We start from the raw sequence: 24,472 nt of genomic DNA on the forward strand, positions 1-24,472 counted from the left end.
CTAACCCCACCCTTAATCCTACCCATCTCCGTCCCCTGATCTCTAACCCCACCCCTAATCCTACCCATCTCTGCCTCTGATCTCTAACCCCACCCTTAATCCTACCCATCTCTGCCTCTGATCTCTAACCCCACCCTTAATCCTACCCATCTCTGCCCCCTGATCTCTAACCACACCCCTAATCCTACCCATCTCCGCCCCCTGATCTCTAACCCCACCCCAAATCCTACCCATCTCCGCCCCCTGAACCCTTAGAACTGGATCAAACTCCGCCCCCTGGATTTTGTGTTCTACAATGATGTGCTAATGGGAAAGCAAGCAGAAGTCCTTTAAGAGTCTTTATATTGTAAACACATAATTATGAAGATATTTCCGCCAATGTATTTAGTATCAGATTCATTGTCTCGAATATGAATTGAGTGAATTGAAGAAAGTGTTGATCTCCAGAGTGTTAATTTTCTTTAACCACAACGACCTGTAAATAAAACATTTGCTTATTACATCTCTTACCAATTGAACATTCCTATTTGTGCAGCTTATTTTATAAGTCATTAAGACTCACGTTTAGCATCGTTCCCCTGGATCACCCGTTCAGGAGTTTGAGTCCATCTCAGTGTCATATTTGTGAATCCTCTATCAGCAAGAGCAGATCCCAACTGAAAATAACATTCATACTAAAATGATTAGAACAGTGGCCAGTTGCATAAACTGCTTGAACTAGTCTTACAAGTCAGTTCTCTCATTTCTTCTTCAAGACTGGTCAGAACGTTTTAAAGACAGCCTCAGAATATGATGATAATGCTCAAATCTCAAAGAAATGCCTCAAACAAACTTTAATTGCCATAAGACCTTCATGATTACTGTAAAATACCAGTAGCTCTTTAAGGTTGAATTGGTTTCTTTCTCCCACCTGTTTCAGAACATTTTCTCTCATTGAAGGGTCAGTCAAATCATTGCCGGAGTAAAACTGCATTTTTAAAATTGATCCTATTAAAACAGGACCTGAACAAAGATACATTCATACATATATGAAATAAATATATGAATTAGTTGACTGTGTTCATTAAAAAGTTTCACTGTGTCGTGCAGACAAAAAAAAATATGATGATGTTTTACCTTCTCCATAAACCTCCAGCTCACAGATAGTGAGTGTCTTCATGTCTCCAGGAATGATCAGATTCACATAACGCCCGTCCATCCCACCACATGAGTAGTTGTAGGACTCGCCTGCTGGAATATCAGGAATAACAGCACATCTACAGACAGAGAGAGAAACCGATGAAGGAGATAGTGTGTTGAATCTTTGCATTTCTCTCATATTCTTTCAACCTCAAGAGTCTCACATGGGATTGTTGTTGCCGTTGTTCTCCAAAGAGTTCCCGATGCGAATCTCCGCTCCGTTTATTTGTTCTGCACAGCAGTCTCGTCTGTTAGTAAAGACCACATTACTAACTCTGTAAACGTAACTCAGATCCAGCCTCCACCACGGGTTAGTCTGATTAAGGGTTGAGGAGCATCCCGTGTACAACTGCTGGAGACCTCGATTACCGTCAATGGCCTTTTCAGCAAACCAGTCCCCAGATGTTGATGACTGTGTAGCGGCTCCATCTAACGCCAGATTTCCTGGGAAAAGAATAAAGTTCTGACATGTCTTGACACTCGGAATTTGAACATGCACTTGTGTGAATGCACTAAACAACAACTTGAGGTGAATTGAGTCATTTCCGTAACAACTTTTTTGTACTTCCCATTTCCTGTACTTAGAATTAAACAAACACTGACCATCCTCACAACAGGGACACATGCATGTGTCTGACTAATCTGACAGTAAAAGAGTCAGATCACTGGCAATAGAGTTGGAATGCTTTGGGAGGGTATAAATAAAGTGTAACAATTATCAGTCTTGTATGGCATGATATATTGAAAGTGTTCTACAACAATGAATTACCTGCTAAATACCCATAGACTTCAAGCTCACGAAAAGTAAGAGTCTTCTGATCTCCAGGAATATGGAGAATCACGTAACGTCCCTCCATCCCGCCGCATGAGAAATTGGCCGTGGCTCCAGATGGAATAGTGGAAATTACAGCACATCTACAGAGAGATAATCTGTTATCAGTTTCTGTTTATTTGCAGCCACATTCATCAAAACAGTCAAAGGAAGACTCACATGGTGTTGTTGTAAATGTCCAGAAAGTTCCCGACGCGAATCACTGCCCCGTTTATCCTGGTATAATAATAGGGGGTCACTTTGTTAGTGATGGCTACTCTGTAGACTCTGTATACTCTCATCAGATCCACTCTCCACCACGGGTCGGTCTCCGTGTTAGTGTGAGTGTAGGTGTCAATTACACCATCGACTGCTCTTCCAGGATTTTGCAAATCGAATGTGGATGATTGGGTGCATGTTTGCCCTAATGCTACATTCTCTGAAAGAAGACCAGTAAAAAGACAGTTTTATTCATTCTTGTTGAACATTAGGAAAGTGGGTCTTCAAGGCGAGACACGGCAGGAAAAAATATAGTTTTTTTTCACAGGTCAATTTTGAGATTTTGGGATATTTGTCTTCAATAACATGTCCTCTTTCAGACTTGTGGTGAAAAAAGTCAGAAATACACATTAAGTTTGTTTTATGATTATGTTTTGACAAATGAAACTTATTCAGATGATTTGGATTAACTTGTTAACAACAGTTTAGTGGTTCTACAGCATATCCGCATTTTCTTATAACCTAAAATTATAATAAAAAATTGTTCTGATCAAATCACTCTCATCTTTATTTAGAAACACAGACATCAATAATCAGCCTGTGTATCACAACGATTATTATTGTCACCATGGTTGAGATAACCATGGTGACAATAATAATCGTTGTTGCCACCAATCACAACTCATTAATGGCTCCCAATGGCATTGCGGTATGAATAAATTATGCTGTATGAACAAATGCCAATCATCTGGCATTTGTTCATCTGGCACTGGCTTTACTGACAAGATGCGAATAACTGAGGTTAACTGGTTCGCATAACTGTTTCCTTGATTAATAGTAAATCACCTACACCTGCTTTTCAGATGGAGCGGCATTTACTACAAAGAGCCGTAGTTCACTGACAAGCTGAGCCAAATCGAGTTAAAATCGAGGACGTATTGCCAGCGATATTTAATGCGATATGGCTCAGCTTGTCAGTTAACTACGGTTCTTTGTACACAGCCAAATCTCCCGTGTTAAACTAACACACCTGGGAGTGTATATGAATCCACACTCAAGAGTGTTAAAGTTAATGAGATAATTAAGTGATTAAATGAGTGATGATTGAGCATTATTGAAGACACCTAAAGCAGAATCACAAGAAAATCTAAAATTGTAAGCCACCTAAATCTAAAATTGTAAGGGCTCTTGACCCTTATATTATTAACTTTAGATTTTAATTGGCTGTTGAGTTATACCTGCCAGATGAACAAAGAAAAAGAAAATTAAAAACTTATATAATGGTGTTGGTTAGAGTATGACATTCATCATTTGAAATTTATGTTTGTGATTTATTCTGTTGGTTACACCATAACTGAGATTGTGCATAAATATCCAGAATGTTACATATAATATAATGGATTTCTTAAAAGTTGTTTAAAAAAAACAAAAACTTTCTTATAGGCACACACAGACCTCAAGATTCAGTCAATGCATCTCAACAGTGGTAGCGAGCAGAATATTCAAGTAGGAAAAGTCTATTACATAGACAATTCAGATCATAATTTATTCATACTGCAATGCATGATGGGAGCCATTAATGAGTTGTGATTGGTGGCAACAAGGATTATTATTGTCACCATGGTTGATACACACAGGCTGATTATTGATGTCTGAGTTTTTAAATAAAGATGATAGTGATTTCATCAGAATCATTTTTATTAAATATTTTAGTTTATAAGAAAAATATGGATATTGTCACGGGCGTGGGTGCAGGCTGAAGAGGACGAGGAGTCAGGATACAAATAACAATGATATTTATTCCAAATACAGGACGGAAGACAAGGTTCACGTACACGCAGGGTAACATTAAACATTGACCGACAAACACAGACTGAAGGAGGGAGAACTAAATACACAGAGGAATCAAACATAATGAGGTGAAGACAGGTGAAACAGATGAACAGGACGCTGAACGGGAGGCTGATGAGGGAGTGAGTTCAGGTGTGCAGACGAGAGGATCATGGGAAGTGTAGTGCTGATGACAAGACAGGACGGTGCAGACGAAGACTGTGACAGAACTCCCCCCTCCCGGGAGGCGTGACCTCACGCCGCATAACAGAGGAAGGAGGGGGGACGAACTGGGGGCTGGGCGGGGCGTGGCCAGGGCGGAGCAGGCTGAGGGCATGGCCAGGGCGGAGCAGGCTGAGGGCCTCCCCAGGGCAAAGCAGGCTGAGGGCGAGACCAGGGCGGAGCAGGCTGAGGGCGTGGCCAAGGCGGAGCAGGCTGAGGGCGTGGCCAGGGCAGAGCAGGCTGAGGGCGTCCCCAGGGCAAAGCAGGCTGAGGGCGTCCCCAGGGCGGAGCAGGCTGAGGGCGTGGCCAAGGCGGAGCAGGCTGAGGGCGAGACCAGGGCGGAGCAGGCTGAGGGCGTGGCCAGGGCGGAGCAGGCTGAGGGTGTCCCCAGGGCAAAGCAGGCTGAGGGCGAGACCAGGGCGGAGCAGGCTGAGGGCGTGGCCAGGGCGGCCATGGCAGCCATGGCGGTGAGGTCCCTTCGGGCGGCCATGGCGGTGAGGACCCTTTAGGCGGCCACGACGGTGAGGACCCTTCAGGCGGCCACGGCGGCGAAGACCCTTCAGGCGGCCACGGCGTTGAAGACCCTTTAGGCGGCCACGGCGGAGAAGACCCTTTAGGCGGCCACGGCGGAACTGAAAGGCCGAAGAACCATGACGCCAACGAAGTCCTGGCACGCTGAAGCTGCGCCGTAGAGCCACGGGACCGAAGAGGCGACGCGGGGACGGGTGACCGGAGTGACGATGAGGCGAGGGAGGCCGACGGGGAGACCAGAGGAAGGGAGGAGTCCAGGGATGCCGAAGGGGTGCAGGGTGAGGGTGCAGCCCGAATCCCGGAAGTCCGTGGCTGGTACTGGGCGTCGAGCAACGAGGGCCGACCTGGCGTGGCGCTCGAGCCCAGCGGAGCTTCCGGGCAGACGGACTGCGGAGGCGATGAGGGAGTGGCGGGTCTAGGCGAAGGCGGAGGGCTGACAGGGTGAGATGAAGGTGTGGGCTCTGAGGACAGAAGTGTAGACCTGAACTCGGCCTTACTGGAGGGGCTTGAGTGAGCAGAGGGGATGACCAGCAGTGGTGGATGAACAGTCCAAATGTGATGGTTAGGAGGAGGTGGGAGAGGGAGGCTGGGAGGGACCATGGTCTCGAGCTCCGGCTGGACGGTCTCGGGCTCTGGCTGGACGGTCTCGGGCTCTGGCTGGACGGTCTCGGGCTCTGGCTGGACGGTCTCGGGCTCTGGCTGGACGGTCTCGGGCTCTGGCTGGACGGTCTCTGGCGCTGGCTGGACGGTCTCTGGCGCTGGCTGGACGGTCTCTGGCGCTGGCTGGACGGTCTCTGGCGCTGGCTGGACGGTCTCTGGAGCGGGCTGGACGGTCTCAGGCTCGGCAGGGCTGATGGTGAGGGCAGGCTCGGCAGGGCTGACTGTGAGCTGTGGAGATGAGGGTTTAGGTTTTGGAGTGGTGCTGGTGACTTCTTCCACAGAGAATGGGGATTCACAGCACACCAGCACCCACTCCACACAGGCGAGGAAATTATCTTCTGGGCCGCTCCCTGGGAGGCGTGCCCGGGACCGCTCGCTGAGGCTGGCGATGTAGAAAACACACAGCGAGCGGTCCGAATAGTGAGTGAGGCACGCCAACTCCAGAAAGTCCCTGGTATGGGATTCCAGGGAGCGGTCTTCCTGGTCCAGACAGAGGAGGCTTACCGCTGGAAGGTCCATAATTCTCAGTTGTTGGTTTTTTGTTTGTTTTTTGGGGTCGGTCAATCTGTCACGGGCGTGGGTGCAGGCTGAAGAGGACGAGGAGTCAGGATACAAATAACAATGATATTTATTCCAAATACAGGACGGAAGACAAGGTTCACGTACACGCAGGATAACATTAAACATTGACCGACAAACACAGACTGAAGGAGGGAGAACTAAATACACAGAGGAATCAAACATAATGAGGTGAAGACAGGTGAAACAGATGAACAGGACGCTGAACGGGAGGCTGATGAGGGAGTGAGTTCAGGTGTGCAGACGAGAGGATCATGGGAAGTGTAGTGCTGATGACAAGACAGGACGGTGCAGACGAAGACTGTGACAGATATGCTGTATAATCATTAAAATGTTGCTATTACTAACAAGTTAAACCAAAACATCTGAATAAGTTTCATTTTTTCAGATCACAGCATCATGATGTCAAAACATAACCAACACTATCAGATCACAGTTTTCTTTGTTCATTTGACTGTTATAAATTAATAACAGCAGATAAACTAAATTTAAAATGAAAGCAAACACTGATCTCCATAATGGTGGTTTACAATTTGTGATTTTCTCCTTCAGCGATTCTGCTTGTGATCATCAGGTGTCTTCAATAATGCTCAATCATCACTAAATTAATCACTTAATTATCTCATTAACTTTAACACTCTTGAGTGTTAATTTTAACACTCATATCGTCCATTTGAAAGCAGGTGAAGGAGATTTACTGCTAATCAAGGAACCGGCTTTACTGATTAGATGCGCATAACAATATCGTGCGATATATCGCCCAGCCCTAGTTTTGAACTATTTGAACTAAGAATTGATTTTAATTAAAATATTGAATTTGTCCAAGCAATGGCTTGTTACATACAAAGAGAGAATAAGCTAATAGAGTAGAATAATATTTGTCATTGTACAAGCACAATAAGATGAAGTTTCGTTCTAAATGTTCCTTAAGGGAGCCCTATCAACTTTGAGTGTGAGCCAATGAATACTGGTGTTTTATGTGTTTTGGGAAGAAAAAGTCCCTGAAAAAGAAAATCAAATCCAAATGGCAAACGAATATTACGATTATATCTGGCAGTTCAAACAAAAAGAATAGAATAAATATCAAGACCTATTTGAAAGCAAAGAGATGCTTACCCTCCACTCCATTCACCATTTCTTGAATCAGTAAAAGCCCTAAGGAAAAAAAAACTGATTTAAATGAGTTCAGATAACCTCTGCAGCTCTGTGAATTAAAGTAAAACTGTTCTCCAAATAATTCACTTTAACAGTCACGTATAAATCGCACATAATCTGCATGATAAAGGCACTGTAAAACATTGATCTGAATGGCCAAGATGGAGGAAACTACTGACATTTTGACAATAATCTGCATCATGCAAAACACTGTCATCCGAAGTGAGATCAAGACAGAATCACAACTTTATTGAGAAATCATTTGCATACACAAATAAGCACAGATTTCAAGATTTGTTTTGTAAAGCAAAACTTGAATAACGAAGTAACAAAAAAAGTCCAGAGATCCAGTGATGAAGTGAATTTGCAATTTATTTATTGGGTAACACTTTACAATACTAATATCCTTTAATTCGGGCTTAACTATAGATAATCATGTGTTAATGTATAACTAATAAAGAACCAATAATGATTACTGCATCAGTATGATTAATAGATTAAGTAATACATGAAAATTGCTATTAATTCAATGTGTCCTTGTGTATTAATTCCTTAATAACATTTTATTAACTAATAGTGTAAATTCATGATCAATAACTCGTGAGTTAAACGTTGTTAAAACACAAATTATACATATTAATCACAGTAGCTACAACCTAAACCAAATTTCCCTCAAAACGAGCTTTACAATATTGGCTAAATGGATCTGAAGGGACCGTCTGCAAAAACACATCAATGGTGTCCCACTGGTCATAAACTGTGCATGAATATTGTACTTTACCCAGTGAGATCCACAGGCACTTGAAGAGCTTCATCATGGTTGATCAAAGGTGTCTGTCTGTCTTTAGTCATGGAGAGTGTGTGCGAGTTATATATATTTGTGTAGGATGGAGGATGAACCATTTAAATGTGCATCACATGATCAACCTCTCTCACTCTCTCACACACACACACACACAAAGCATCGAACATATGGTTTTGAGTTAAAATTTAGTTACTCTAATAGTGCACAATTAGATTTAAAAAATGTTTGATATTCTAAACATTTTCATAAACAAAATAAACATATTCATAAACATTTTTATGTTTGCTTGACAAATATCATTTGTATTAAAATGGACCTTTATGTTGTTCTGAATAGGCTATCAGCAACTGTGATTCCAAAAATACATACAGACTAAAAAACGAGTCCAAAATCCATACAGACCAAAGACAACAGACAGACTAAATTAAATTGATTTAATGGCTCGATATAGATAATTGGCTATCAGGAGGAATTTAAATACATTTTTTTTTTTCAAAATTAAAATAAAACATACCTGCAAGGGTATTTATAGGGTTTGATCAAAATGTGGTGTATGTGTGGCAGATTTTCACAAAATTTGGTACATATGTTCATTTACACACAATGTGCACACGCTACCGATTTTTTGTAAAGGTGGGCCATTCAGATATGCTGTAATTAGCCGCAACAGTTTGATTGGCTTCTAGTTGCCATGTTTTTTTTTTAAGCTTACAAGTCACATTACAGGATATGTTAGGACGTCCACCATAGACGATGTATGCAAATGTTCAATTTCCTGGATCATCCGTTTGCAGACTAGAGTTATTATGATTTTTTGGTCGTAAAGCCCCCTAGTGGCAGGATTGTAATAAACTTGGTGTGTACATCGTCAGAATGTCCTGTTGTCGATCTGTGCCAAGTTTCGTTGAGCTTGGACATTGTGTTCAACAGCGTTAGGTCAACCTGTACAACTTTGCAATGCGTCGACAAATCAAACCAATATTCACTGGACGTTTAGGACTGAGCAGGATTTTATGGAGATCTCATTGGCTTAACGCTTGTCTTCATCGTATGAATGAATGGAAGGTTAAGTATCATGTGTCTGTAATCCATTCTCTTCTCTTTTTTTAAACTAACCTGCTTGATGTAGATCTACAATCTCTCTTCGTTTACACTGGATTCATTTAACTGCACTCTAAACAAGGACGGATAAAGAACTGAAAGTTCGCAGACTTGAGAGATAGACGGCCAAAAATTGCAAACTGTAGCTTTTAGCAAAATGTGGAAAGACTCAAATCGTTTGGGTGGAGAAGATCTGTCACTACACAGAAAAAGGTAGATCCAAGTGCAGTTTATTATTGGGGTAATCCAGGCAAAAGGTTCAAATCAAAATCATACAAGGGGAGTCCAGAACATGATGTGACATGATCATAGCTAGTGAGTGTATAATAACCCAGACAGCAAACTGACATTGAATCAACGTGGAAACGACGTCTCTCGTGACATTGAAACAACGTTGATTTTGCTTATCGAATTAACGTTGAACCAACGTCGGACGTGGCATTCTTCAAAGCTAAATGAAAATCGAAAATTGGTTTGCTTTCATAACGTTGACACAACGCGTTGATTTCAAGTTGATTTTCCGTTAGTTTTGAGAGAATGACGCGCCTGACGTTGGTTCAACGTTAATTCGATGAGAAAAACAATGTTAGATCAACGTTGTTTCGATGTCATGTTTCCACGTTGATTCAATGTCAGTTTGCTATCTGGGTAATGCTTTGTGAGACTTGTTTCCCTACATCTTCTCCTTTGACTATTACCTCATCCCTAATTCAGAATTCTCATGTAGGACACAATGCAAATCATTTTTTGTAAATTAATTCCAATTAAACCAAAGCAGAGATACTCAAATGATAGTGAAATAAGAGAAGAAGAGTTAATACTACTCAATTTACAATTTAAATTGGGACCCAACCTACACGTCTACAAAGTCCAGATGTCGCTTATTTTCACAAAATAATTGATCAAAATGGTTAGATTATGAAACACGTTTTGTTGTCCACAACAATGTGCTCAACATTCAACTTTTGGTTTTTTGTATATTGGCCCTAACCCCATTCATAACATTTCAAGTTCCAGTATATGTCAACTACCTTTATCACATAGTTTGGTAAAGTTAGGAATGGTGCTCAACAATTTTTGGTAAATGAAGTATTTCATTAATGATAAATGGCGAATATGGCAAGGATGTCAGAAGGCTGCAGTTTTGCTCCTGATTTGCATCCATCGCTAGAGAAAGATAGTGTGATTTAAGTGGACATGGAAATCTCTGCTGAAATTCTTTGAATGTTATTTTCAATGTAAAACAAGTATCGACAGATGTGTCACTATCAAACACTCATGAAACAAGCTTTACAAAGTGATGTCCCTGATGTCCCTCAGTTGAGTTGTGCATCAGTGTGATCATCGAGGCTTGTCATCATGATTGATTCGATCTTTGTGCTGTTATCAGGTGAGTTTCACTGACTTTGGAAATTGTCAGTTTCCCCCAAATGTTAAAAATGTGAACCTGTAGCTGGTCTCTTGTCCCCTCTGCATTGTGTAATGAAGCTCGTACTTAAAGAAATCTTCTTCCATCAATGTATTCACTGAGAAAACATTGTGAGTTGATATAATTCAGCATAAGACACTCCTGGCTTACACACTTGAACTGATAATTGTTCAGTTACAATAGCCAGCCAATAGGAAACCATGTTAACCCTTATTCTATCCAATCATCTTTCAGTGTGACTATTTAACATATCATTATTAGCAAGGGGAGACACACACTTTATATAAATAATGCTGTTGCATTCTCCCCTTCTGAACTTTACTTGCAAATAAACAAAATTAAAGTATCATGGCATAATACATCACCCACAACTAATCAATTAACACTCAGGTACAAAGAACATCAGTAACTGATCTATATATACTTCTATATAAAAAAATGAAATTGAATGCAAATGCCAATGCAAATACGTCTCTTAGAAGAATAACAAATGTCGATGAGTACTCCAGTTTATAGACTATTCTAATGAATTAGAGGAAGGAGAGGTTAGCTACGCCTCTCCAAACTCATAGGTCGACATGCCTGTCACATGTTTAGTACACTCACTCAACACGTAAGCATTCCTTTCAATTACATGTTGGTTTACTTAATTTACACTACTGAAGTCATCAAACCTCCAACATCATTTTGGTTAACTGATTGAACTGGCATTACAGTAGCTACTAGCCTGGATGCCAGCCCAAACTCCGCCCACAACATTTTTTGGTCGGGAAGTTCGGTCTGGACTCGATCCATTGAGGAGTAATTATGATCAGTCAAAAAATGAACGGGCCAACCAAATTGCCAGGGCGGGCTTTATACGATGATGGACAGATGATCTGCAGGGACGTAATCATCACGTTATCAAAGAGCGCTAACCGGTTTCCCTCAGAGATGACTGCAGCTGGAGAATTGAGATGTATAGATTCTGCTGTCGCGTCTGTTGTAAAATAAATCGGCAGTGCATTAATTTTAATAGACAAACAGAAAACTCAAGGCATTTGTCGATCGGAAAGATATTTTTGGCGTCCTTCCAACGTGATTCGGCAAAAGTGTACCTTATCAGCTGGCTCTGACGGTCGCTAAGAAGATGGGACGTAATGAAAAGCCTGTGGTCGTTGCGGTTTCTCCTTTGGTGGCACTCATGGAGGACCAGCCCGTTCTCATCCTTTAACGTCATATAGAACGCTATATGCAAAAACGGCGCTATACTACGCACATGGCACCCTTTATCGTTAATATAACACGCGAACCCAAGACGTCATAAATCCTTTAGCGTGAATATGACGCGCAGACCCCACCCCACACCAAAACTTAGCCCTCACAGCGCGTGTTATATTAACGATAACGGGTGCCATGTGCGTAGTATAGCGCCGTTTTTGCATATAGCGTTCTATATGACGTTAAAGGATGAGAATGCGTTGGGAAGACCAAGTAAAAGAAGCAACAATCGTTATTTAACTCCTAAAATAAGTAAGTTCTAGTTGAAAACTGCGCTATGCAAAGGAGTTGCCTTACTGCGTTGCTCTGATTGGTTGTAGGTCTACCGACTATCCAATTGAGTGCAGAGGTTTTTTTTTCCTGGTTCGGTTAAGACACGCCTCATAATCAAAGCCCAATGGAGCAGTTTCAGACTCATATTCTCAATAGAATATGAGTATGATGAAGTCAGGCTAAGTAGCTACATCACTTTGACCGTCAACATCTGAAGGTGTCCGATCCAATGCAGTCAAATTTGAATTCATGTCCAGATCACTGAAGTCACTGGAACCATCATGACTACCAATCATTAATTGTCTACCAACCTCATCTTCAAACATCTCTGGCCACTTTTCAGAACCTCTTGAACATTCAAGCTCTGAAACCCATAGCACTGTTCTCTCACCACCAGCATAGGTAAGTGCTCTAGAGTTTGGGTTTCTTCACTCCCAACGCAGCCTTCCACACTCAAAGGAAAATTTACAGGCGTGATCAAGTTGCGGTGAATAATCTTCACTTGGCCTGTGAAGGCATTCTCAATTTTATAAGTATTTGTTTCAGCATTCTTGTCAACTACAACTGTTCTCCCAGCGGTCGGACGATTTTCGTTCCCCACGCTCACCCTTTGTTTCCCAACAGGACCCAATCCTCAACATCTATCGGAGCACCCTTAATCTTTCTGTTATAAAGAGCAGCGTGTCTTTTCAGCAGTCATTCTCGCAATTGTGATCTCTTGTTTGAGGTCTTTTAGCAAATCTCCAACATACTCATCATAGTCAACAACATCATTGTCTCGCGAAACTGACCCAAACACCACATCAACAGGGGGTCTTGGAGTTCTGCCAAACACCAGTCGAAAAGGCACATATCCAGTAGTTTCATGAATCGTACAATTGTACACAAATGTCTGTGATTTGAGCTTTCGATGCCACATTTGATTTTGATGCCAAATCATTTTTCCGAGAGTCCTATTAAATCTTTCCACCCCTCCATTGCCCATTGGGTGATACGGAGTGGTGTATGAGTTTTTCTCGGAAATCAAAGCGCTTTCAAAATTTGCTCCTTGATCGGAGTGAATTTGTTTGGGGAAACCATATATTAAAAAGCAATCATTCCATAACTGTTTGGCAACAGCTTTGGCTGACTGATTTGGGCAATAAAAAGCATGTGCCAACTTTGTAAAATGATCAGAGACAACAAGAACATCTACTGGCTTATTCCTGCTGTCCTCAGTTGACCAAAAGTCAACACAAGCTCCAATGGATCAGATGGGACAATGTTTTCAAGAGGAGCCCTAGTCTCTGGCTCATGGGATTTCCAAAAGACACAAGATTTTACATAGTTTCTCACATCCTTCTCAAGTTTATGCCAACAGAAATGTTGTCTTACCTGATACATTGTCCTTTGTTGGCCCTGATGACCAGCATCATCATGAACCCTCCTCAACACTGTCCCTATACCAACAGTTTAGGAACTACATACTGGAATGTCTTTTTCTTTTTAGTCTACATCCCTTGAAACTGTAAAGAATCCCTGCTCTCATCTTGGCCCGATAACAGCCCACTGACATATATCTCGACAAAGCCGAAACTGGATGCTTGCGAGCATAGGTGGGCTGCCAAGTTGGCCCCATATCTGTTCGATAACCTGGTTCAAGGAATGTTGTGTCCTACTGTTAGTTTAACTGCTTCTGTTGTTCTTGCTTTGGATAAAAGCGTCTGCTAAATGAATAAATGTAAATGTGAACTAAACGGACAGATCTTGAAGAAGTTGAAGAGAGTGAGGAAACTGGCATTTCATCCTTTTGAGGACAATAGAGTTCACAACTCCTTCGGGGTGAATGACCAATCACCTTAGAGAATTTCGAGATGGAAAAAGTCTTTGTCCTGATATATTGTTTTCGTGAATGTATCTTGTTAAAAGATTTTGTCATATCGCCCACCCCTATCAAGGCCAAGGGTAAATATTTTAAGTCAAAAGGGTTCATCTGACAAAAACAAATTGGGAATCCCTGCATAACCCATTATTGAACTTCTTGAAAATCATATTAATACTCTCCTGCCAACAGCACAAAGATCAAATCAGTCCTCTTCATGATGAAACGCCAACAAATGAACACTGATGCACTACTGAACTGCTCTTTTCAGGGACAAGAAAGGTTGTGTGGGATCCGTCCACTTTGTAAAGCCTGTGCTGCTCTGTTTGGAAACTTTTTACGTCAAGCGTCTGCAGACATGCATATTTTACATTGAAAATAACATTCAAAAGAGTGTCAGCAGAGATTTCCATTTTTATGACACCCAACCCGTGTCTAGCTAATGTTAACAGATGAACTTTCCCTGACAACTAATGACCCTTCAGCTGCCAAATGCAAAATATAGTGAAAAGAAGCCCAACTAATGACATGTTTGGTTAAATGACCATCTAGTGTTTTAAATATTTTTCCGAGGAAACATTTCCTTTTGTCATTTTCCAAACAATATGGGAATGTTTCTTTTGAATGTTCTCTGAAACAGGCATTAACATTAAAATAAATGTAAGTGAACAACTGAACATCCAGCTAAAATGTTTCAGAATTCCTTTCCACAAATTAATGTTCAATGACGTTTGACATGTGAGAGAACCATATGCCAGAGATATATGCCAGAACGTTAGTAAACGTCTGAGAACGTTCATTTTTAGAAGTTTAGTTCACCAAAAATGTTAAATTATCCCATAATTCACTCACCTTCAAGCTACCCTAGGTCTATATGACTTCGTTCTTTTCAGCCAAACACAATCAGAGTTATATTAAAAAAATATTCTGGCTCTTCCGTGCTTAACAATAGTACTGTATGGTACCTGAGATTTGAAGCCCAAAAAGCGCATGAAATGGATGTATAAAAATTCCTGAAAAAGTGTGACCTGACGCACTGACGAGCAATTAAGCAAAGAGAATAGAGCAAAACAAAACACAGGTCACGAATTAGTCTGCGTTCTAGTCCAAAATTGTCATGCCCTTCACTCGCTAACTTCCCGCCATCTCGTTTACTCGGATGTACCTCATTGCTTACGTTGCACGAGTGCCCACTACTAGTGGAAACCAATGAGCTGAACTGGAACGTCCTAAGCCCTTGATCACTTTGAATCAGCTATGAGTTGATTTCCCAGACAGCAAACTGACATTGAATCAACATGGAAACGACATCAACAACGTTGATTTTGCTCATCGAATTAACGTTGAACCAACGTCAGAAGCGGCATTCTTCAAAGCTAAATGAAAATCGAAAACTGCTTTCATAACGTTGAAACAACGCGTTGATTTTAAGTTGATTTTCCGTTAGTTTTGAAAGAATGACGCGTCTGACGTTGGTTCAACGTTAATTCGATGAGCAAAACAATGTCAGATCGACGTTGTTTCGATGTCATATTTCCGCGTTGATTCAATGTCAGTTTGCTATCTGGGTTATTATTTACTTTTTTTCCCCTTCACGAATTTGTTTAATAAATAAATAAATTAATAAATTAAATAAATAAATTATAATGAATATATCATAGAGTGTTTGTTGTGGTGGTGATTAGACGATCTGTGGTTACGTCACAATCGTACTGCATTGTGGGATATATAGATGCATATGAAGTAGACTCGCTCCCTTGGTCTAAATCGAGGGAACGAGATCTGTCCTTATAAACTTCCCTCGTTCACTTCACGAAGTGGACCGCACTTCAAAATGGCGGCAGGGCTTTATGCATAGCTGCACTACTTCCTGAACTTCAGCCAGCTCCTTGCTTCCTGTATGACATTATTGGGCAAAATTGATTAATTCAGGTGTGTCTGATTATTGTTGCCATGACTACTGAGGGCAAGCACACCTGAATTAATCAATGTGTCCAATAATGGCAGACAGGAAACAAGGAGCTGGCTGAAATTCAGGAAGTAGTGAAGCTGTGCATAAAGCCCAGTGCGTGTCTAAAAGTGGACTGGAACGCAGCCTAGAGAAATAGCTTTGAGAGTTTTTCCTCGAGAGATATGGCTTGCAAACGAGCGAAGCATGGCAGTTGCTAGTGTTCGGATGTACAAATGAACACAAAAGTATTTTTTAGTTCCTTCATCCGAGCCTCTGAAGAAACAATGGGTTAATTTTATTTTCTCTCTGTGGAAATGCGCCGACTCAACTCCCAAAGTTTTGTATGGCTAGGAGACAGGTAAGTTAATCTTTCTCTCAAAATCGTTCGATACTGTTTATGCATCAGTAAGTCAAGCCAATATCAACTTCACACCGTTTCTTTAAGTAGGATGAAAATAATCATATTTAAAGAGAGTGTTTAGCAGGATTGATATTCAAAGTGGTAAGCACGCGCTGCTTTGTTTACGTTAGCCGGCGGCGTCGGTTTTCCTTTTTGAATGACGAATATAGACTAATATATCTGCAGAAATAGACAGTTGGCTTCATTATAGTTGACAATCATAGACATATACACTAGACCTCACCTTGGATACGGCAGTTCATTGGAACGAATGCGTCAATAGAGCCGCCATCTTGAAACAGGGGAGCCCCTCCACTTTAATTCATCAGCGTCAATGTAGTAGACACAGGTCTAACCCAAATAAAATCACCCTAAATCATCATGAATGCGATTTTTCTTGTTTTTTTTGTTTGTTCCAATGGTCAGACATGTATTTATCATTGATTCCAGAAAGAAAAAAATTTTTTTTTTTTTTTAAACATTCTTCCTAGTTCAGATTTCATCCGTGAATTTCATACGGTGCACAAAAGTCCACCACCATCAATGAATTCGAAGTAAAGGCAGAGATAGCAGCGTTACCTAGCTACTTTCCTATGACAAGACCCCTGTTCCAAGATGGCGGCGGTTTTGACGCATGCTTAGAACCCCCTGGTGAGGTCTAGTGTATATATCTATAGTTGACAATCAGCTGCAGTTCTCTCGGTGAGTTCAAGTGCAGCTTGTTACCTCGACGAGAGCGGAAGAGTTTCGGGCTTTAGAGAGAACGTACACTGCACAACGAAGCTCTAACTGTACATCATCGTGTCTGCATTGGTGAAGACAGAGAGTGCAGAAACTGCATGATTATTCAATAAGATCTTCATTCTCGCGATTGACAGACTGTCATCTGCTGCTCAATGCTCATCATTATTTTATCTAAATACTTCAAAAACTTCTCACGATTCAATAATCTCGATATCTGTAATAGTAAAAACGTATTTAGCTGTAGTAAGTATTCAAGAGAGTTTTGTAATATGTAGCTATTTCATATGCAATGTCAGCAGAGGCCAGTTACAGCACAGAGTGTTCAAATCAGAGGCTAAAATCAGGGTAGGAAAAATGCCTTTTATTTATAAATTATGACTATTTTTGATCTAAAAAAACATAGGAGGGCAACCCAGGAAACATTATAAAATAATAAAATAACCCCATGTCAGCGGACCTTCACTGAAGTAGGAATGAAAATCACGTTTTTATTGTTGTTTATGTGTCCATGTGGTGTTGTTTTTAATACGCTTTAAGACGAACCATGTATAAATTCATAAGTCGACAGCATTGCTGAGTATTTTCTGCTTAAAACTGCAGTGAACCAAAGACAGTGTTAAAAACACACGGTTTGAAATCGCTGTCTCAAGTCAAACAGTTGAGAAAGAAAACGCACAAGTATACTAGGTCTGTGCAGTCAGTCGCAAAGGATAAGTTCAGTATTTTACACTTAAAGCCCTGTTTTAAGACCGTTTCTGAACGAATAGGATGGTTAAGATTGAAATTTAGAGACATGCTACTGACCCGAGAATTTTCAGGGGTCTGTGGTTGGATGGGGCAGCAGGAGATTTCAATCTTAACCGTTATGTATACGTTTTCATCAGAAACTATCTTAAAACAGGGCTTTTAGTGTAAAATATCGAACTTGTCCCATCCTAATAAACCTGCTTTCGTTATTAATTTTAAACAAACAAGGGAGAAAATCTCTCACAGCTCAGCTCTCACTTTTGTAATTTTAACAAGAATAAATATATACTTATTTTATAAGTGTTTTTATACATTTGATTACTTACTTTATATAATTTATGTAGGAGCCTGTTTGTTCCATTGTAGTTTGTTTTCCTATATACTTGTAATTCATTTCTTTGGTCTTTCTTTATCACGGTTTACTTGTCTTCTTCAGTGAGCTTGCTTTATTAATACTTTGGTTAATAGTTTTTGTGATATTTAGAACGGTGATAATAATTGTGATATTTCAATGGCTTAAAAATTATCATAAAAACCTTATTTAAAGCAAACATATTGTTGTGATATAACAAGATACAAGAAATTTTATTTCACGAAAACAACATAAGACTTTGCCATATCACCCACCCCTATCAAGGCCAAGGGTAAATATTTTAAGTCAAAAGGGTCCATCTGACAAAAACAAATTGGGAATCCCTGCATAACCCATTATTTAATTTCTTGAAAATCATATTCATACTCGTTTAAGATACAGATTCAATATCATAAACTCACCTGCCAACAGCACAAAGATCAAATCAATCCTCATCATGATGAAACGCCAACAAATGAACACTGATGCACAACTGAACTGCTCTTTTCAGGGACAAGAAAGGTTGTGGTTTTTGTGGTCTGTTTTTATGTGAAGTGTCTGCAGACATGCATATTTTACATTGAAAATAATATTCAAAAGAGCGTCAGCAGAGATTTCCATTTTCATGACACCCAAGCTGTGTCTGGCCAATTTTAACAGATGAACTTTCCCTGACAACTAATGACCCTTCAGCTGCCAAATGCAAAATATAGTGAAAAGAAGCCCAACTAATGACATGTTTGGTTAAATGACCATCCAGTGTTTTAAAATTTTTTTCCTTGGCTGTGCGAACAGTGAGGAAACATTTCATTTTCCAAACAAAATGGGAATGTTTCTTTTGAATGTTCTCTGAAACAAGCATTAACATTAAAACAAATGTAAGTGAACAACTGAACATCCAGCTAAAATGTTTCAGAATCCCTTTTTTTTTACACGTTTCGTTGTTACTCTTGCATGTATAACTTCTGAACGTTGATATGGAACAACTAAATAATAAGAACATATCATAAGGACATAACTTGCTTTCTTTTTTGTAACACTACTTCTCCAAACTAGGAATGTTGTTTTTTTTATCTGTGGGAACAGTGGATCACACGTGTGTGAAAGACTGTGAGTAGTAAGAGTACTTTAGCTTATGTCAAAATGATTTATGGCCCCCTGATTTATGGTTTTGGCAGGATATGAGGATTGGGGGGGGGTTATGACCTTTTGGCCAGTGTGTTTATGACCCTGCAATCTGCTTTATGTACGTCTTAGGAATGTTTTCAGGGGAAGTTTTTATCATTGAGGATAATATCCACAGAACGATAAAATTAGGTTTTATCCAAATTACGAAGATTGGAGTTTATAGAGACTAAACATGCTACACATGTGATTTTGGGTTAATCATAGCATGCAAGTCATGTCTCAAACCCAAAATAGTTTAGAAGAGAGAATGAATACATAGGCCAAAACACATGAAAGGAAAATTATAAGATGGAAAAATAGATGCATGCCAATACATTTATTATGATGGTCTCTGGCGAGGATTGCAAAGCCATAAAGGTTCTGGTTCAATCCTCAGCGTGTTGAAATGCATGATTCACCCTGGCACGACCCAGATACACTACATATGATAAAATATATACTTTTTTTTTACAAAGAAACATTACACTTGAAATGTTAGTAAAATTGCAATGGTTGTTGTAACTTTTTTTGTGTTTTATTATTGAGGATACCTTTCTAAAAATACAGAATGAGAATTAACTAAACAATTACAAGAAATGTTTACCTTGAATATTATACAATTTGCATGCATACACAATTTGTGACTATATATATTTATTTTATTTTTGTCCTTGCATTCTTTCTTGTGGTACCCGGTGGAAAACGACAATTTTTTTCAAGATGTTTCAACATCTCTTAACAAGTTTATTTTATTTTTTGTCTTCATTCTTCGGTACCAAGTGACACACCTGTGTGAAAGGATCATTACGCAGCTCATTATGTGTGTAATTGTCTTCTCAGGTGTGAATCAGGGCAATATTCAGGATCCTCACAATCAACTCACCCTTGCCTTTGTGAATTGAGTGAACTGAAGAAAGTGTTGATCTCCAGAGTGTTAATTTTCTTTAACACAACGACCTGTAAATAAAACATTTGCTTATTACATCTCTTACCAATTGAACATTCCTATTTGTGCAGCTTATTTTATAAGTCATTAAGACTCACGTTTAGCATCGTTCCCCTGGATCACCCGTTCAGGAGTTTGAGTCCATCTCAGTGTCATATTTGTGAATCCTCGATCAGCAAGAGCAGATCCCAACTGAAAATAACATTCATAATAAAATGATTAGAACAGTGGCCAGATGCATAAACTGCTTGAACTAGTCTTACAAGTCAGTTAACTCATTTCTTCTTCAAGACTGGTCAGAACGTTTTAAAGTCAGCCTCAGAATATGATGATAATGCTCAAATCTCAAAGAAATGCCTCAAACAAACTTTAATTGCCATGATTACTGCAACATACCAGTAGCTCTTTAAGGTTGAATTGGTTTCTTTCTCCCACCTGTTTCAGAACATTTTCTCTCATTGAAGGGTCAGTCAGATCATTGATGGAGTTAAACTGCATTTTTACAAATGATCTTTTTAAAGCGGGACCTGAACAAAGATACATTCATACATGTAAATATATGAATTAGTTGACTGTGTTCATTAATTTATTTTTATTAATATGTTTCACCTTCTCCATAAACCTCCAGCTCACAGATAGTGAGTGTCTTCATGTCTCCAGGAATGATCAGATTCACATAACGTCCCTCCATCCCACCACATGAGTAGTTGTAGGACTCGCCTGCTGGAATATCAGGAATAACAGCACATCTACAGACAGAGAGAGAAACCGATGAAGGAGATAGTGTGTTGAATCTTTGCATTACTCTCATATTCTTTCAACCTCAAGAGTCTCACATGGGATTGTTGTTGCCGTTGTTCTCCAAAGAGTTCCCGATGCGAATCTCCGCTCCGTTTATTTGTTCTGCACAGCAGTCTCGTCTGTTAGTGAAGACCACATTACTAACTGTGTAAATCTGACGCAGATCCAGCCTCCACCACGGGTTAGTCTGATTAAGGGTTGAGGAGCATCCCGTGTACAACTGCTGGAGACCTCGATTACCATCAATGGCGTTTCCAGCAAACCAATTCCCAGATGTTGATGACTGTGTAGCGGCTCCATCTAACGCCAGATTTCCTGGGAAAAGAATAAAGTTCTGACATGTCTCGACACTGATAGTTTGAACATGCACTTGTGTGAATGAGATTTGAGAGCTACAGGATTATTGATGAACACCAACTTGAGGTGAATTGAGTCATTTCCGCGCTAACTTTTTTGTACTTTCTATGTTAACATTTTCCCCACTTCCTGTAGTTAGAATTAAACAAACACTGACCATCCTCACAACAGGGACACATGCATGTGTCTGACTAATCTGACAGTAAAAGAGTCAGATCACTGGCAATAGAGTTGGAATGCTTTGGGAGGGTATAAATAAAGTGTAACAATTATCAGTCTTGTATGGCATGATATATTGAAAGTGTTCTACAACAATGAATTACCTGCTAAATACCCATAAACTTCAACCTCACTAATAGTAAGAGTCTTCTGAGTTCCAGGAATATGGAGAATCACGTAACGTCCCTCCATCCCGCCGCATGAGAAATTGGCCGTGGCTCCAGATGGAATAGTGGAAATTACAGCACATCTACAGAGAGATAATCTGTTATCAGTTTCTGTGTATTTGCAGCCACATTCATCAAAACAGTCAAAGGAAGACTCACATGGTGTTGTTGTAAATGTCCAGAAAGTTCCCGACGCGAATCACTGCCCCGTTAATCCTGGTATAAAAAGAGGGGGTCACTCTGTTAGTGATGGCTACTCTGTAGACTTTGTATACTTTCATCAGATCCACTCTCCACCACGGGTCGGTCTCCGTGTTAGTGTGGGCATAGGTTTCCAGCACACCATCGACTGCCTTTCCAGGATATTTGTTGTCGTACATGGATGATTGGGTGGATGTTTGCCTTAATGCTACGTTCTCTGAAATAAGACCAGTAAAATACTTTTTTTAAAAGAAGTTTTATTAATTCTTGTTGAACATTAGGAAAGTAGGTCTTTAAAAGCATTTAACTGAACTAAAATGCTTAAGTATTTTTTTATCTGTTATCCTTAGCTTATTAACTAAACCTAAACCACTAAAAATATATATTGAAAAGAAATTAAATCCAAATGGCATACTAAAATTCTGTCTGGCACATAACGGTTCTATCTGGCAGAAGATAAAAACCTATTTGAAAGCAAAGAGAGAGACGCTTACCTTCTGATCCATTCACCATTTCTTGAATCAGTAAAAGCCCTGAGGAAAAAAAATGATTTAAATGAGTTCATAACAAGAAGCTGCAGCTCGTAAAACTTTTCTCCAAATAATTCACTTTGATATAGTCATCGCACATCATCTGCATGATAAAGGCACTGTAAAACATTGATCTGTGTATTAACTAATAGCGAAGATGGAGGAAACTACTGACATATTGACAATAATTTGCATCATGAAAAATACTGTCATCTGAAGTAAGATCAAGACGCTCCTGTGAATCTTTTGCCTGGCACAACCACCAAAGCCTCTGCCCACACCCTCCTCCATCGGCTCGAGGTGAACCAAAAACAACTGATACCAGCTCTCAGTGATATGTGTCGGGTCCCCGCTATGATAACAGTAACTTTTTTAAATGTTTACAAAACTAGCGGGAACCCAGTGGGCTTGAATGTTTCTCTATTGCTGTTAAATTGCATGATGGAAAATCTAAGGCCTTCAAAAGCTGCACAGCAAACCTGTCTAATCTGGTGCCTATTACACGCCAAACTAAGATTGCTGTGGGGACAAAATCTAAGACTATTAACAGGGTGGCCGCGGGTCATTAAAAAGTATTAAAAAGTCTTAAATCAATTTTCCTAAAAATAAGGCCTTAAAAAGTATTAAATTGTCTTAAATTCAGATTGGATAGGTCTTAAATATGTTAGTCATGTCACCGCAAAGATGCAGGCAAAGGCAATCGTTCTGCCAGCCAGGTCAAATATTTTCTACAGGGTAACGTAACCTGTGTGTGAGACGCGCGGGTGCAATCAAACAGTGGAGTTATGAAAAACATATGTCATTTTGTTCATACAAGACAACATTCAGTCTGCAAAGTGTTTACTTATATTTGTGTAGCAAAACATATGTATCCAAGCCCTGTTTGAAACAGTCCGTGTGTTGTAACGTCTGTCAGAGTTTGAGGTCCCAGAAGAATAGGAAAGACAGTGCAAATGAACTGGTTGTTCCACGAGTCCTTTTATAGTTGCTTTCTTTCAGTTAAGCACACTCTTCACATACATGTCGAAAGAGCGGATGTTAACAGGTTAAAGAAAACACTCTGTAAAACGCTACAAATCAAAGTGGAAGTAAACGCATTGTATCAAAACAACATCCCGCGATAGATCGGTCATATTCTTCCTCTTTGCGCGAGCATTCTCACTCTCACTGAGCGTGCGCGCTCACATAACAACATTACGCATACAATAACGAAAGCCATAGAAGTCATCTTAAAGGCATATCAACATGTCATGAACACTACTGAACACTAAGTGGCCATTACAGAGTTCCATCTTTTAGACATTCATCATACCGCATTGGATTTCATTTCTTGTTCTCAAAACAGGGCACTAATCTGTTTATTTTTAAGTGTTTGTAGTATTATTTTATAGGGAAATCAATTATTTATAATTATTAGTTTAATTAACAAACTAATTATATAAAACTATTATCAGTACACTACAAATAAACAGAATATGAGAATCAGAGAAACTCAAAATCCCCCCCCCCAAAAAAGGACAGTGGTACCCATCTTTTTTTTCTTTTGAGACTTAGTGGAACTACAGTGGTACCCCTGTCGTTTTTTTTTTTCGTTGCGAAAAAATATGTTTCTCCAATCTTCTCAAAACTCTGGATTCTGATAGAGGGTCATGAGACTTAGACCCGAGTGCAAAAATGGAGGCTCTAGCCCCTTCCAGAGCTGAGATATTGAGATCCCATGTAGCATTTATGCCATTATAAAAATCTCAATATCTCAGCTCTGGAAGGGTCTAGAGACTCCATTTTTGCACTCGGGTCTAGATTGGAGAAACTCATTTTTTCGCCCCAGAAAAAAAACCGACAGGGGTACCACTGTCGTTTTTTTTTTTTTTTTGGGGGGGGGGGGGGATGAAATTTTGAGTTTCTCTGATCTTCTGGAAACTCTGGATTCAGATAGAGGGCCATGAGACTTAGATCTGAGTGCAAAAATTTATGC

At 40.1% G+C, this 24,472-nt stretch overlaps 1 protein-coding gene across 1 annotated transcript; it reads right to left on the minus strand.

Annotated features, from left to right (window-relative positions):
* Positions 1-551: 551 nt before the first annotated feature.
* On the minus strand, positions 552-22,788 carry LOC120459384 (uncharacterized). Its single transcript, XM_089127341.1, has 11 exons — positions 22,779-22,788; positions 22,462-22,500; positions 21,926-22,184; positions 21,704-21,849; positions 21,059-21,338; positions 20,899-20,971; positions 1,949-2,030; positions 1,344-1,623; positions 1,117-1,256; positions 911-1,002; positions 552-656 (listed from the first exon to the last, which is right to left on the minus strand). Exons 1-11 carry the CDS (start codon positions 22,786-22,788, stop codon positions 552-554), a joined length of 1,506 nt encoding a protein of 501 aa, XP_088983467.1.
* Between the last annotated feature and the right edge of the window lie 1,684 nt (positions 22,789-24,472).

This window comes from Pimephales promelas, chromosome 1 (assembly GCF_988280905.1).
Source record: "Pimephales promelas chromosome 1, fPimPro1.hap1.1, whole genome shotgun sequence".
Classification (NCBI taxonomy): Eukaryota; Metazoa; Chordata; class Actinopteri; order Cypriniformes; family Leuciscidae; genus Pimephales; species Pimephales promelas.